This window comes from Lonchura striata, chromosome 2, assembly GCF_050655825.1.
Source record: "Lonchura striata isolate lonStrDom1 chromosome 2, ASM5065582v1, whole genome shotgun sequence".
Classification (NCBI taxonomy): domain Eukaryota; kingdom Metazoa; phylum Chordata; class Aves; order Passeriformes; family Estrildidae; genus Lonchura; species Lonchura striata.
In genome coordinates this window covers 24,779,670-24,795,422 of record NC_140704.1, presented here as the reverse complement: position 1 = coordinate 24,795,422, position 15,753 = coordinate 24,779,670, and the positions used below count along the sequence as shown (strand labels likewise).

At 37.5% G+C, this 15,753-nt stretch overlaps 1 protein-coding gene across 6 annotated transcripts in view; it reads right to left on the bottom strand.

Annotated features, from left to right (window-relative positions):
- The window catches only part of PPP1R9A (protein phosphatase 1 regulatory subunit 9A), a 127,484-nt gene that overhangs the window by 57,687 nt on the left and 54,044 nt on the right, over positions 1 to 15,753 (bottom strand). For all 6 annotated transcript variants that reach the window (XM_021538387.3, XM_021538389.3, XM_021538386.3 and 3 more), the window contains exons 3-4: positions 1,734 to 1,866; positions 1,129 to 1,249 (exon numbers count right to left, since the gene is read on the bottom strand). In XM_021538387.3, coding sequence (XP_021394062.1) covers positions 1,129 to 1,249; positions 1,734 to 1,866 — 254 coding nt within the window. The remainder of the gene's footprint in view (positions 1 to 1,128; positions 1,250 to 1,733; positions 1,867 to 15,753) is intronic.

The window sequence follows — 15,753 nt, the reverse complement described above, 5'->3', positions numbered from 1 at the left end:
CCAAGTGCCACATCCAGATGCCTCTTCAACACTTCCACAGACAGTGACTCCACCACCTTTCTGGGTAACTTATTCCAATGCCTTTTTCAGTGAAAAAAGCTCTAATATTTAATCTGAACCTTACCTGACACAATTTAAGGCCATTTCCTCTCACCCTTTCACTTAAGACATGTCAGAAGAGACCGACCCCTGCCTGGTTACAATCTCCTTTCCAGTGGTTGTGGAGAGTGATAAGGTCTCCCCAGCCTCCTTTTCTCCAGGTTCAACACCCCCAGCTCCCTCAGATGCTCCTCACAGGACTTGTGCTCTAGACCTTTCACCAACTTTGTTCCCCCTCTCTGGTCCCACTCCAGCACCTCAGTGTCTTTCTGGACAGAGCACTCAAGCGCTGCCTCACCAGTGCCAATACAGGGGGACAGTCACTGCCCTGCTGCTGCTGGATACACTCTTGTGATCCTGGTCCAGGCCAGGATGCCTTTGGCTTTCTTGGCCGACTGGGCACATACTGGCTGATATCCAGCTGCCTGCCAACCAGCACCCCAAGTCTTTTTCTGCTGAGCAGCTCTCAAGCTGCTCCTCCCCCAGCTTGTAGCCCTGCCTGGGACTGCTGTGACCCCAGTGCAGGACCTGGCCCTTTGCCTTACTGAACCTCATGCAGCCGTCCTCAGCCCATCGACCCAGCCTGTCAAGATCTCTTTGTAAGCACATCATATGCAGAGAGACCAAATAATCAAATGTTGAACAGAATTTTTTTTTATGTATTGCCTATCTAAAGCTGGCTTGAAGCTAATAGAATGGGTGGGAGCTCAACATCTTGAGCATCAAAACTACCTTCAAAAGTTAAAAAGAGTTAGGAATCAGCAGCCTTACTCATGCTAAAGCATCTGGGCTCTGAGTAGTCACAAACACGTATCTTTGGCAAATTTTTATTCTTTAAAAGTTTAAACTCGTGGTGCTAATTTAGTGTCTTCTCATAACCACATCAGGTATTTGGACCTTATCAATGAAGTTGACAAAGTTTACAGATTGGATTACCATGACATACATTAAGCAAACTATTCCCTATGAAAAATCAAAATTTATAGTAACTATTGCTGATAAAATTTCCAAAAACAAAGTCTAGCTTACCTGCCATCTCTTTCTGCTGTCCCACCCTCTGTTACTGTTTTGACAAATATTCCCAGTTTTTCAAGGCCTGCATCAGCTCCAACTCCCATTCCAATAATGCTTATGCCAAGTCCATCTTCATCTGTGAAAGAGGCAAGAGAAAGCAGAAACATTTATCTGTATCTGTACAGATATTTGGTAGGTAAACATTCATGCCTTGGTTCCTCTTGGCTTTCTGTGTCAATAACACTAAGATTATTTTGTTTCCTTTTAAACACTGTTTGACTACCATATTAATTACACACAAAAAGTATCATCTGCAGCCTTATGAGGAGCTTAGAACAACAGACAAGATTTTTACCCCTCTGGTGAAGAATGAACATACCACATCAAACATTGTAAAATCATGTTAATGGAGTGTCACCAAACAATTCTCTTAAGATAAAAACTGCCTGTCTCTGAGCTGCTTCTTTAATTCCTCACTGAGCAATTCCTGAAATTCAAAAAGCCAAGGTGACTTCAAACAATTCATGGGAATTCACGATAGGCTCTGCAGGCATATGTAGACTTCCTCAAACTTGTAGGTCAGTGTCACAGGAAGTGGAAGTGACACACAGACATGATACCTTTTTCTAGTTCAACTGGGAAGAGCTCCAACTTTTCCACACGCTTCTCAAGTTCATATTCAGCTGATGCAGCCACTGGATCAACTTCATCATTTCTCCTGTCATAGTCTTCATTAGAGTATGTATTGAAAACCTGTGGAAATAGATCAAAAATCATTCAGCTACACACTCCAAAAAAGACTTCCAAATTATTAAACTAGCTACTACTTTTGTCCTGTGATATTGCAAAGTTTGAAAAGGCTTTTAAAAGACAAACTTCTCCTGTTCATTCAAACTTCAGATTTTTAAATTTGTGGGGTTTTTATTCAAGGAAGCACAAGTAAGGTTGAAAAAGTCAACTAAGTGTAAGTTTCTGTTGCTTTTGATTATAAATTGAAAAGGTGATCTTTAATGTCTATATTGGTCTATGCATAGAACTAATTAAAATACTTTATTTAACTAATGAAAAAATGTACTATTAATAATCATTATCAGAGTCAAATACATTGAAATTATAATCTGTATAGCATTTCTGTATTAGTCCTTAGGCTTATGAAGTTCCACTTCACATTCATCCAAACAAAGCTTGACCTGAAGATTACTAATCTACATTTACATCACCTATGAATATCATGGAGATTATGTTTTATATGATATATTAACTTTTTTAGAACAGCAATATACACAGCCATTGGTATTTTTCAAACTGACCAGGTTTACAGGTTTATTTAATCTCTAAAGCAGTAATTTAAGTGACTGTATTAACCTGATTATAATATTTACACTACTTACTATCACACTTTCAATATGGCCTTCCATCAGTGATTATTCAGACCTTCAGAAACATTAGTCAGGAAAAGCATGTTTTCATATTTTAGAGATTGAATTTGCCAGCCTAATTCATTAAACTGCCTGTGCTTGGCAGTAAGTAAAGAATGTGTATTACTAGTGGTAATAATTTTACTGAGCGTCAGTCCCATGGATATATCATATTCAACACTTCAAATAAAGGAAAACAACTTCCCACATTTGGTCTTCCTCTTTTACAGACAACCTACAGAAGACATCATTATGTAGCCACGTTTTCCTTTATCACTGATCCTCTTAACAATATAAAACACTGCACCCTGCTACATAGCTACATAGCTAAATATTCCCAAGTTCTCCAGAAGCCTGCTCTTTTACAGCCCTGCTTGGAGGCTCTGTCACGATGTCCCTGGATGGAGCACACATGCCAGCTGGCTGCCCAATGCAGTGACAGGAGCTGGGTCATTGCCACCTGAGGCTTCACCTGCCTGAAAAGCTGTTAGTACACATCCATTTATTTTGATTAATACATATATTGAAGCTGAAATACAAAAATATATTTAAATACTACTGCAAGTCTATTAACTTTGTTATGGCCACCACAAAGCTACCAAAAAGCCCTTTCAGTTTTACATAAACTAGTGGTTGAAACAAAAAATATAATAGTGACTTAGTAGGAATTTTAAGTCTTGTATTTCACATCAGTGTGAAACAATTAATTTTCTCTTCCGAGAAGACTGAGATGATAAACATTTTACAAGAATTTAAAAGAATCCTGTCTCACACGGATTTTTAGTCATTATGATGCAAGAAAAAGGTTGCTTTAACTAAATTATGGTCCTAGAAATCCTTTATAAATACATGCAAAGCGCAAGTAAAATACGACACATAATGCTATCCAGTGCTGTTGAACATTTTATGCTGCTTTAGTATCTGTAAGATTGGAGAAAAGACACAGATTGAGAAACAAGTAATGCAATTCAAGGCCACCATTCCGAGCCTGACTAAAGAATACAAAAAAACAGCTGAAGTGTCCACTCATCAGCAATCAAAAAGTGATACAACTTCCCTGGCAGCTTCCCTTCTCTGTGATTAGGTGTTGAAGGCAGCAGTTTTTACCCACTAAGGGTTCCATGATCAAGCCCAACCTCATTCATGTTGAAATCAACCAATCAATATGGATCAATCAAGAGAGTGAGACCCAACTAAACATTACTGAACTAAGGTTTGATTATAAACCTTTAGGTATGAAATGCAGCAGACATGTAAACAAGTACAGGTTAAAAACCACAGCTGTGAATTTAGCTTGAATAATCTCATTTATTAACATGATGAAAGAGACCTGTGCCTCAAATGTGAACAGAGATGAGTTACATGAAGATAAAGGAAGATACTGCTTGCTGGAGACAAAGAACAGTTGAGAGAGAGGTATAGGGGAAAATTATGTCACAAAATTAGTATATTTATTTCTGGATTTCTTTTCCTCAGGTTAACTGGCACCATTCTTTTCCTTGCATTCAATGACTGGATGAGAATATTGTGGAAGAAATTTTAGATTTGTTGTAAAATGACTGGATATGCTTCAGGATAATTTTCTTTGAAAGCATTAAATAATATAGTGCATTTGGGTTTGGAATGATCTTTCTTGAATCAGATAAGAGAGAAGATACGGCTTCTTGGATTGCATTCACTGTTTTGGAGTATTTTGATAATCTCACTAAAAGGAAACTGAATATCCTGTTGGTGATTAAAAGTTATCATTATGTCTCCAAGTACATCACACCACTCTTATGTAGTACCTCAACTAAGCATTCATTCTGAGATTGTAGACCCCTGACTGCAAAAAGCTCTGTGTTTCCTATCTGGCATTAACTCACTCTCTTTTGTACAGTGGTCATATAACTTTGTCCACTGCCTTCAACAAGGCACTTGTCTCCCCCTGTAAAGGGGAAGAAGAAGGATATTCTTGTATGTCATTTATCTCATTTTGTGCAATCACATTTCATGGTTGACTGATTCTATTAGATGCATCTCTGGATGTTAAATTGAAGTAAAGAAAACTTGTGCTTGGAAATTTTCTTTCTTTGTGAAACAGTCTATTCACCAGAGTAATGAACTGCTTGCTCAGTACAGTCATGAGAACTGTCACTCAAGATTTTACTGCACTAAAAATAAGATAAACATTTATAACTTCTTTCTCACAGTATGGTTAACTTGATATAAGTAGAACTATTTCACCACGTCTGTTGCTGAAGTGTTTTCCAGTGTGTGTGTGGGATTTCAGACTCATGGGAGTTCTCCCATTCCCTGTCATTTGACAGATTTGGTTTTACTGCCACCCTGGACAAGTAGCCAGTACAGTAAAGTCACAACTACAGAATACACTGAGTTGGAAAGGACCCACAAGAATCACAGAGTCCAACTCTGGGCCCTGTACAGAACCATCCCCAAGAGTCACATCATAAACCATTAACTATAAAGCAAGCTCTTTTTCATGAAAATCCAATATAGTATCTTAATTTCTGATTTTACCACTACAAGTATTTAGCGGGGAAAAAAAGTTTTCATAGAATTCACTTGTGACATTTTCTAGGATTTAAAACAGCACTTGTGGAAAATAAAAAGCCAACAGTGGTGACACATTGAAACAAACCCTGAAGAACTGCTGTTAATAGAACAATGTTCTCTAAAGTGACAGAAAAAAGGTCATCAGTGATTCATCCAGCACCAATATAGTAACAAACTGTAATATCAAAGAAGCAGGTATAATTGTTAGGCACCCTGGGTGGTATCCCCAGGGAAATCATACATACACACAAAGATAATTTGCTTCTCTTTACCAGAGCACAAGCTAGAGAAGACATGTCACTAACTACAACAATATGATGCTGACTAATTCAGGAAAAAACCCTACATTTTTGTTTTAGTATATCTCTTTAGGAGTAAGATCAGTAGGATAAAAACCTGATTATTCTTGAAAACAGGCAAAGTTGCCTAGGTCTGGGGTGTTTTTCTGTAGCTCTTACCTACCAATAATTTACAGAATCTAGCTAACAGAAACCAGTAGGTAGTGACAAGGGGTCTTATAATTTTTTTAAGCAAGTTAGAATGAAGATAACTCTAAAGAATCACATGGTCTATCCTCCCCATGGGCTAACCAGTTTGATGCTACATAAACCACAATTAGTGTTGCATACAATAAACTCTGCAACATAAAAATTGTCCTATCTAATGTAAGGCTGAGAGAATTGGGGCTGTTCAGCCTGGAAAAGAGAAGGCTTAGGGGTGACACAACTGTGACCTCCAACACCTGAAGGGGGCCTACAAAAAAGATGGAGAGAGACTATTTACAAGAGTATGTAGTGACAGGACAAGGGGGAAGAGATTCAAACTGCAGGGGAGTAGATTTAGATTATCTAAAATGAAGCACTGAGGATAACCTCTCTGGCTGTGCTGAAGAAGCTAAATGAGGAAAAGAAATCACAGTTTGACCATTACCTTCTTTAAAATCTTTCACAGCATAGCTTCAGGGATGAGGAAGGTCTGGCAATGTCTGAATTTGGCGATTATTTTTTTTAAAAGTTTTTTCCCTGCAAAGTGTTTGCTTTGTCACAGTCAAAGGCAGTGAGTCAGTGAGGAGGCTTCCTCCAGCTCTGCTGGCTTCAAGCTCCCCTACAGCCTGTGTGGGCATCAGCCATCACCAACGCTTCAGCAAGGAAGCATCCAGGAGACAAATCTTCCCAAGAAGCAATTGCAGGAACAAGACACAGATGGGAATTAGACATCAGCAATACTGAAAGAAACTGCATGTCTAACATCAAATCCATGCCTGGGGTTTCCCTCAGAAAGCTCTTTAAGAGAAAGATCTGTTTTAGATGTCCCGAAACTCCAGCAGAGACCTGCACAGCAGATTTATTTTTCTAAAATCCTAAAAGTATCTGGGCCCTAGACTCCTCCATTCCAGAGAGACCTCTTCACATATATGACAAGCCAGGAGCAGCTGCCGTGACACACAAACTGTTCCATTTATTGAGGCAAACTGGAAAGTATTATCTCTATATACTCTTGTTTTAGACAAATGGAACAAGTTATCAAGTTTTCTACCTGTTGGAACATCATGAAGACCATTTGTAGCAGAAAACCACAGTGTCACTGTCCTGCAGCAGTGCCAACACATCTCAGTGTGGATCCATACACCTCTGTGCACTACAGCATGTCCTAAACCCAAACCGTGCCACAGGGGCATTTCACGGTGGCACACAAGCACTAAACACACACATTTATTAGTCCTGTGGCATGAGGGTGCATTTACTTCATGGTTAAGTAGTTAAAGAACCAGCCAGACTCCTCTGTTAGGCTTCTTCCACTGAAAACAGTATCTTACATTTTATACACTGCAATTTTGGGCCAAAACAGAACCAAAACTGCCTGTGGGGTACTGCACATGGATCATCTCCCCTGCTCCTGCTACTTTGCTCACTTTTGGTGCAAATTTTATAAAGCATTAGTTTCCACTAAGTAGTTTCCTAGAATCAGTGAAAATTATTGTTTATACCCACTTATTATTTATTCAGTGTGAACTTTTTTATTGCTGATGTACTAGTTTTATTACAATTTACATTGGTAGTTGTCTACATAGCAGAAAAATACAAAATCCTTGTAGCTGTAAATGAGATGCATGCCCCACGCAAAAACTTCACGCTGTTACTTAGTTAAAACAGGTCAGAGCAATTAGCAAGTAAAAGTAAGCCCTGTTCTTAAAGAGTAAAACCTCAGTTCACATGAAACATATACCTATATTAGGGCTGCTGTGTGTTTGTTTTAGTGAGTAAAACTACAAGGTGCACTGAAACCTGGAGCTGACAAAGATATCCAGACAGCCTAATCTCAACACTCCTGCTCCTTTTTTTTTTTTTCCTTGGTGTTGGTGGGTTATTTATTTATTTATTTATTTGGGTTTTTTTTAATACAGTGATGAGTTACAATTCCATGAGGATTTTTCTTTCTCACTTTTCTTCTGTCATAACCATTAATATGAATGGAAATTGAAATACTGTCCTATTTTATATTAATGGCACAGGCTAAACAATTTTCAGTCAATTCTCTTTGATGAGTTTTGCACACCTGGGTCTAAATCTTCTCTGATAGTGGGTTGGTTTTTCTAATGCAGCAGCTTAGATGCAGCTTGGTGTAATGGGAGGTATAAATGACTAGTGAGGTGGCTTCCCTGAGTCTTACTGATCATATAAAAATCCCAAGGAGCCTTTTTAAGTGTTGTGTACTTCACAGGTACACTTCACTTCATATGTCATTCATCCCTTTGCCTGATCTTGCCTTTTTTTAAACTCTACGTTGCACTACTGTGACTTACCAACAATAATGTACTGTGCAACTGCTGCTATCTATTTTGGTCAATTATCAACTGTTTAGATATAGAGAACAAAAATCATTAAGAAAAAAAAGCTTTGTGTTTTTCACTACAGTGGTTTGGCAATTGTGGGGAAAAGAGCCCAGAGACAATCCTGCATTCCCATTAAGCTCAGGGATCCTCCAAAGGTCCCTCCTGCCAGACTTTGACAGATCCTTGAGAAATCAGAGATGTGGGTACAGCAATTTAACACCTTTGTATTTACCACAGTGTGGTTGGTAGTGACCTACAAACCTGAATGTCTTAAGCTGACTTTTCCTGCTTCAGGGAAAAGTAAAAACATTTGCCCACACCTTGAGAGTCTCCAACCAGCAGAACAAAGAAGCAGTTGCAACAAGAGCACTCCAACAGCCATGTTATACAAAAAGATATAAAAATATGAACAAGAGTATTTAAGAAGAACACGAATTTCTAACATGACAGCAAATATATTTTATCACCCTTCTGGCAGTTCCCTCTATTGCCAAGGTAACAAACTAGCACGCTCAAGACTTCATTGTCTCTTTGAACATTGAAATAAGCACACAAAGCAGAATGTTTGAAGCAAGCAGAGTTTGACAAATTAATTAAAAAACAGTACAGGCTCAAATCTCAATCTGGTGTCCAAACAACTCTAAACAGATAAAAGAGCATGAAGCAAAGTTCCAGTTTCTGCCCCTAGACATTTATTCCTGAATCTGCTGCAGTATTTCTCCCAGATCCTTGCACTGCTGCCAATCTACATCCTAACTGATGGTGCTATTTTTCTTCTGCCTTTAGGTGTGACACATGAGGTAGCCAAGAGTAAGTGCTGCTTCTGGTACCAATTAATACAGACTGCCATACAATAGCAAAGTCACCATGAATCAACAAATCAGTGTTTCTTCTCCCAGCAATCTCACCCTCCCTCAGCCTACAAGTGAAGAGGTCTAAATGCAGAGTAAAAATGCCACAAATGTTCTCAGAGGCAAACATTTGAAACAAAATACTGACTATGCATAAAACATTCTATTTAAAATAATCTCTGCAGTGATAAATTGAGTAACCTGCATATTCACTAAAAATTACCCCATCAAAAAATGTCATAAGCAATTCCTTTTATTCCTTTACAGATGCTACATATGTTAAGCAAACAATTCAAAGGGAAACAAGGACACAAAAAAGTAAACATGGGCATTAATTCAGAACACTTGCTCTGTAAACTATAAAGAGATAATTCATCCAATCTGAGTTTTATTGTGATATTTTAGTATTTTACAAATTGAACAAAAATTAATACAATTCTTTATATACACATATATAGAAAATCTTATAAATATGTTATAAATAGCACACATTGTTATCTATCTCTTCACTTAAAACAGAAAAGAAAGCAGAGGTGGAAGAAAAGAGCTAGATGGAAACAGTCTGCCTTGGTGTCTGATTTTCTCAATATTACATCATCAATACAAATCCCATGGGGCTTTATAAGGGTGCAAACCTGCAACTTTCCCAAAGGTTTTTTATGACTCTCTCATTCCTTGTCTCATACCTTGTCTCATTTCTAGGAGCTATAGCATTTGGTACTAATTGTTCACCTTATAATATTCCTGTAGACACAGCAAAGGCTGTGGGAGAGGGAGAAGGATCTCCAGTGACAGAAACCAGAACACTTTACAGCCTCGCCTGAGACCAAGGAATACTTCCACACCAGACCATAGTAGCAGCCCTCATAAATGTCTAAAGTTGTCCCACCATCCCACCAATTTTCACAATAACTAAGTTCTTCTAAAAATCTCAAGAGAGGTTTGAATTTTTTTCTTAATGAGAAGTTCTTAATGAATTATTTAACTGAGATGAGATTACTAAAAATAATGCTCCAGTCTTAAGATGAGTGGGGGAAATTCTATTATATACTACTAAGAAAAATGCAGGAGATGTAATAAACTCTTCTTTAAACATATACTATTAATTATATGAGTATACAGCTTATGAGTTAGAGAATAGCCAAGTATGACATTCAGTATTAGACAGTCCTTCAGTCTCCTGTACAGGGTAAACATATTTCCATTATTTCAGATGGCATGTGTTAAAGAGGGTATCTATTTAGATTCCAGTACAAGCAGATATTCTACAGTAACAAAAATGCTTATGATTCTGTGGAATCTAAAGCCTTTAGCAGCCTATTGCTGTATTCACATTAACATCACCATGCAGTGATGTAAAAGAGACCCATTAGTGGGGTGTTGCATTAATTTGGTAGGAGTGTTGCAGCCCTACAGCCTGTTAATGCCATTGCTTGTGTATAAAAATGGACAAACAGGCCAAGTGTAAGAGGATTAACAGAAAAGCTTCTGTAATACGGCAAAAGGTTTGCTGTGTTTTGTAAACATCTTTCAAACAGAAAGTGCCATGCCACATTCTCAGTGCTAGACCACTACTCAATTACTTTATATTGTAGACTTAACAATTCCTTAATTACACCTGCAGGCAGAATTCATTTTAGCTCACTGCATTTTTGCTAATGATAGTTTCACATTCACACTATTTAGTACAATGAATTGCATTCTAGTAAGATGTAAAAGTGTAAGCAAAAGAATGTTTATCCATTAAGCATCCATTCCTAGTGTATTACATTACAATTAATCACACCACTGCTTCAAAAATGAGACAGTCTGTATTTCCAGAGGAATTTCGCCTTCCTAATGCTTCCTAGTATGGTAGGTGGGGTAAGAGACTCCAACGCAAGCCAAGAACAGGCGTTCCCAGGTCTGACAGCATAACTGGTTCAAACACACCAGCTATAAGTGCAATTTAAAATAGGGTATTAATGCAGCAAGAAAAAGAAGGTTACAGATGTGCACACAAAGTATATCCAAATGAATAGACAAAGAGAACGACGGATCAAGGGGATAAGCCAGTATTAATAAATAATGCTAGCTTGGGATGAGACTACATTAATAATGCTACAAAGTGGGGATTCAAGATAAACACTTTTAAAGTGACTCAATTTAACACTATTTTTGGACATTTTTCAACTTCAACATTTGCTATGACATCAGCCACAAAGATATTATCCCCCTGAAAACAATAGCAAAATTAATTTCATCAGCCCCAAGGGAAGTCTCTATTACAGCTGGTGTTCACTCTGCCCTGTGTACTGTGGAAGAATTCAATGAGCAGAGAAACTGCAGTGAGTTTTGCTCATCTGAAGACTTTACACAATTTTAATCTTTGTGGTCAAATTTACTGCATAAATTCAAATTTATTACAGGCCTTATCTATACACAAATCTGTGACAGATTTGAAGTTTTGGAGAACCAAATGCAAAGTGTAGCTGTGAGAGACTGGGAGGATGCACTCATACATGTGCATTTTAGAACTGGGGTTTTGTTTTAAACAGTTTTGGTCTATTTTTTCCCCCACAGAAACACCTTGCTTTACTGTTCTGGGATTGACCAAACATCTCCCTGTGCATCATTGAATAGTCCCTGCACGCTGCATTTGGGCAGAGTGGCAGGTTGGGCACCATGTCCTTAGACCTCTGTTACTGGATACCAAGATGGACACAGCATCAGCATTAAATGTGACCTCAATGCTGTTCCTGCCACATGCCAGCAGCAGAGATGGCTGTGGAGGCTGGCAAACTCCTGGACTTTTAGAACTTACTTAAGCCCTCCAAGCTTTCTGTTTTCCAGATGCAACTTCTTGACCTGCTTCAGATAGAAAAGTGAAGCTTGAGACAAGCATTTCACCTTTGTGAGGGAAACTAAAATAAGGAGCATGGCTTTCTGTCCAGATTTCTGTTCTTCAAGCAGAGGAGGGGAAGTGCTGTTTATCTTGTGCAGTGACATAGAACTATAAAGGCTACTGAAGAACCTCTCTGTATGTTGTGTCAATGCAAGGAAGAGATGGGACATCTCTGAGTTCAGTTACTCCAGCAGCTGAAGTGTGTAGCACACAGCTGGTATCGCTGTCACTCACAGTAACTGTATTTTGGCTACAAACAGCTGCACATTTCTTTTAGAAGTAAAACAGACACCATTTAGCAGAAGCTGGAAATACTCCAGATAACAGATTAAAACGGGTGTCATCTGTGTATGACAGGCTATAAAGCCAATACAGTAAGCCTTTCAGTTATCTTAGCTTGATTTTAATGGGTACCAAATTCTAGTACAATGAATGAAGAAAACATATCAAATATCTCTATAAAATAATGACATTTAAATATTTTTCAGTCAGCTAGTGTTCATCGTCTAAGGAAACTGGCAAGCATGTGACTCTTGCCTAAAGTAAAAGCTGTGAATGGACAACTAGAGAAAGAAGGCAAATTAACTTTAAAAAAACCTTGCTGGAATATATTTACACATACCACCTTAGCTATTTTTATGAATCCCTAAGTAAAAAAAAAAAAATTAATTACATACTCAAGTTTTTTAGAAGCCCATCTTCTAAAATAGTATTTTTAAATTATGATTTCAAGAATAGCTATTAATATGAAAGGCTTCTTTCCTTGGGCCTGACTATTGTTCTCAGTTAACCCTCTGTAGATCTAACTTAGAGAAAACCAGAAAACAATTCAAAGAAACCCTTGCAAATCCTTCATTAATATTACTTACAAAAGGCTAGTATGTAAAGAAAAACATAAATTATAATGTTAATATTCACTGGAAAACTGTAGAACAATTATTACAAAATATATGTAACTGCTGGCTACTTTTTACCCCTAAAAAAATCATGAACAAAACCACTGTCCTGGATGAGGGAGTTAGATACAAGTGGTGTGGGAAAATAAATATACAGTTGGACATCAAAACAGACAAGCTGGTAAAACTTCAATCTTGCAAACTTTAATTTTAACCTTACTGTTACTGATTAAACATCCTAAGATTCTAAAAAAAAAAACTCAACAAAAGAGCACCTTTTCCTTGCAAATAAAATAGTCATAAAATAGCATGAAATTACAAATTTTGAAAGCCTTTTCTATTGTACTGGTAAATTAATAAACACAAACACAGTATTGTCTATAATCAGATAAAGTTTTAGCTTTCAATTGCTAAAGCAGTAAAGTGTTCAAAAAGATGTTATCAACTGTTTTATTCTTGATGGCAAGAAATGCTTTCACAGATTTTTCAGAAGTAAAACCAATAAAAGTGCATGGCAGAAGGTGAAGAATCATCTAAACATGTTCACTGCTCATGACCAGCTGCACCAGCCCCAGACACCAGGCAGCTGCACGAAGGCAGTCCTGCAGCTTGAGCACGGGAGTCCATCCACTCCCAGGTGTGAAAGCTGAGCTAAGAGCCACAAATGGTCCATGCAGGCAACCCTACTGGGTCACCAAATAACATAAAGTGTTGCCTGAAGGATTGTGCAAATATAAAATGGATTTCCTCCACTTTTTTCTTCTGAAGAAAAATGAAAATCTTGCCTCTTAAGAATTCAAAAATCTCTAGAAGTATGAGCATCACTCCAATTGCAAGATTACCATAAAAAGAAGAACAGTGAATAAAACACTGAAGAAAAAAGAGACAGTGAAGCTTTAAATTGCAACTTCAACTTTGGACAATATACAGCTTTTAGCATTTTACTTAACTTTGCAAATGCCAGTTTAAGCATAAGGCCTAAACAGTTTTGGTACCATACAGAACATCAGCAGTAGGTGATTGTCACAGAAAGGGATGCAGAGAACTGGCAATCTTATGACAACTGAAAACTGTCTGACAGTTCTTTGAATAAAAAGCAACTTGAACATATCATGCATGTTATTGCCTATTTACCCTGAAAGGTACAAGACATTACTTCAACTCAAGTTTTAAAAATTCTTTTATCTGATCAGGCAGGCCTCATAAAAACAGTATTAAATTAATCCTCCTTTACTTACTTTTACATTAAAAGCCTGATTTGCCAAAAGCAGTCACTGTCAAAATTTGCCTTAAATTCAAGCTTTTAAATAGTGAACATACTCCATCTTCCATGCCCTAAGCTTAGTTTTATTTCTGATAAATGTCATTATGTAACTGAATAAAAAAAAGGCATGATAAAAATACAAACAGTAATTGTTGAGTCTTAATGTTATGACTTCTAACTAAGAAGAGGCAAATTTATGGAAGAGCCATCATGTTTCTGTTGTATTGTATGAACTTGTATTTTATATCTCAGCAGACTTTTTGGAGCTTTTTCCAGGGTAGGTGCTTGAAAAGCAGATGCACAAAATAGGTTCCCTGGCATGTACATAAAATGTGTTTTAGATACAAGAGTGGTTCTTCATACTCAAGCCTCTTCTTTGTTCTACCAAGACTTTAATTGTCTTACAGCTTATACTTAATTGTCTTACAGCTTATATTGATTTCTGCTGAAACAGATGAGGATACTTACTACCGAGTAGGAAGAACAATGTAAAGGTTGTCATTTTGCCTTTCAAAAATGGTTAATTAACTGGGGACTTATTTATAGAACCAGAAATTAGTCAGTGAGAAACTACTGCTACATGATAACCATCTAGATTAATAGATTGCATCTGTGTGCAATGCAAAATAAGTAAATCCATTTTAACCCTCCCTTACGGAAGGAACCACAAACTGCTGTTCTCCTACCACAACAGCTTGCCACTGACAGCGACAATGAAAGAAATCCTCTGTCTACCACCTCCAAGGCCTGTTGCTAATGTGTAAGAACCTTAATGCAGGCCACCAGGGCAATTACAATATCCCACTTCCTCCATGGCTTCAGACATGAACCTTGTGAGGTTCACTGAATACTAAAGATCACAACATACAAAACCAAGAACTCCAATTTTGAGAGGGCTTCATTACTAAACCAATATGGTACATGTAGTGCACCCAGGAGAGTCCCTGTGTAGAGTTCTCAAGTGCTAGAAACAACATGGAAGATGGATATGAAAAAAACAAGATAATAGGTAGTAAATTCAACCAGTAGTTTCACAGTAAACCATTCTGTTCACTACTTTTTAATCCATTACTAATAATAATGGTAAAATAAAGCAAACACCAAATTATGGTGAAAGAAATGAAAACCTCAAATCTGGCAGATTGTAGGTAAGAGAAATACTGGCATTCTTGATGGACTCAGTCCCATTTGTTTCTCTTCAATAAGATGTCAAATTATGTTTATAAGAAAAAAAGAACATTTAATCTGTTCCAGAGCATTATTGCAATGGTCTCCTAAATGCCGAGAACGCTACAGCATGATTTTGTAGTTTTAACATCTTTTTTATGATGGCAGTTTGGTTATTCAGGTGGGATGAGGTATCCCAGCAGTCCAGTGATGTGCTTTTGTGAAACACTCAGTAAGTAATCCAAACCCTGCCTGACCTCAGCACAAATTGCAGTGAGGACAGATCCAGTATGTCTATCAGGCTAACAGCTGAGACTGAGACTGAAGAGAGACAGTGAGTACAGGGTACACCTTTTGCAGGATGGCTCAGAGAAAAGCAAAGACTGCAGCTGCAGAAGTCAGTTTTGGCCAGAGGGGATGTAGCAGCTCAATTTGCTGCATGAAGCTTAAAATCCGAAAGCCAACTTCAAAAGAAGAAAAGCAGTGGGTGAGATATCGAAGTACTTCTAAGAGAAATTAAATTGCAGAAAAATAGTATGTAAGTCCAGCAAAGTCTGGCAGATGGAAATGCTGAGCATTATCTAACAGCAAAACAACTCAAAGAATCAGACATGTCCTGATGCAGCTGAAAAATCATACTTTGGATTCTAGGTCAAAACTGTAGAGATGAAATAAAAATAGGTAGTTTTAAAAAAGGTAATATTATATAAATAAAGAAAAAAATATTATTTTCATAGTACATATATTTCAATTATATTCACCACTACTTGA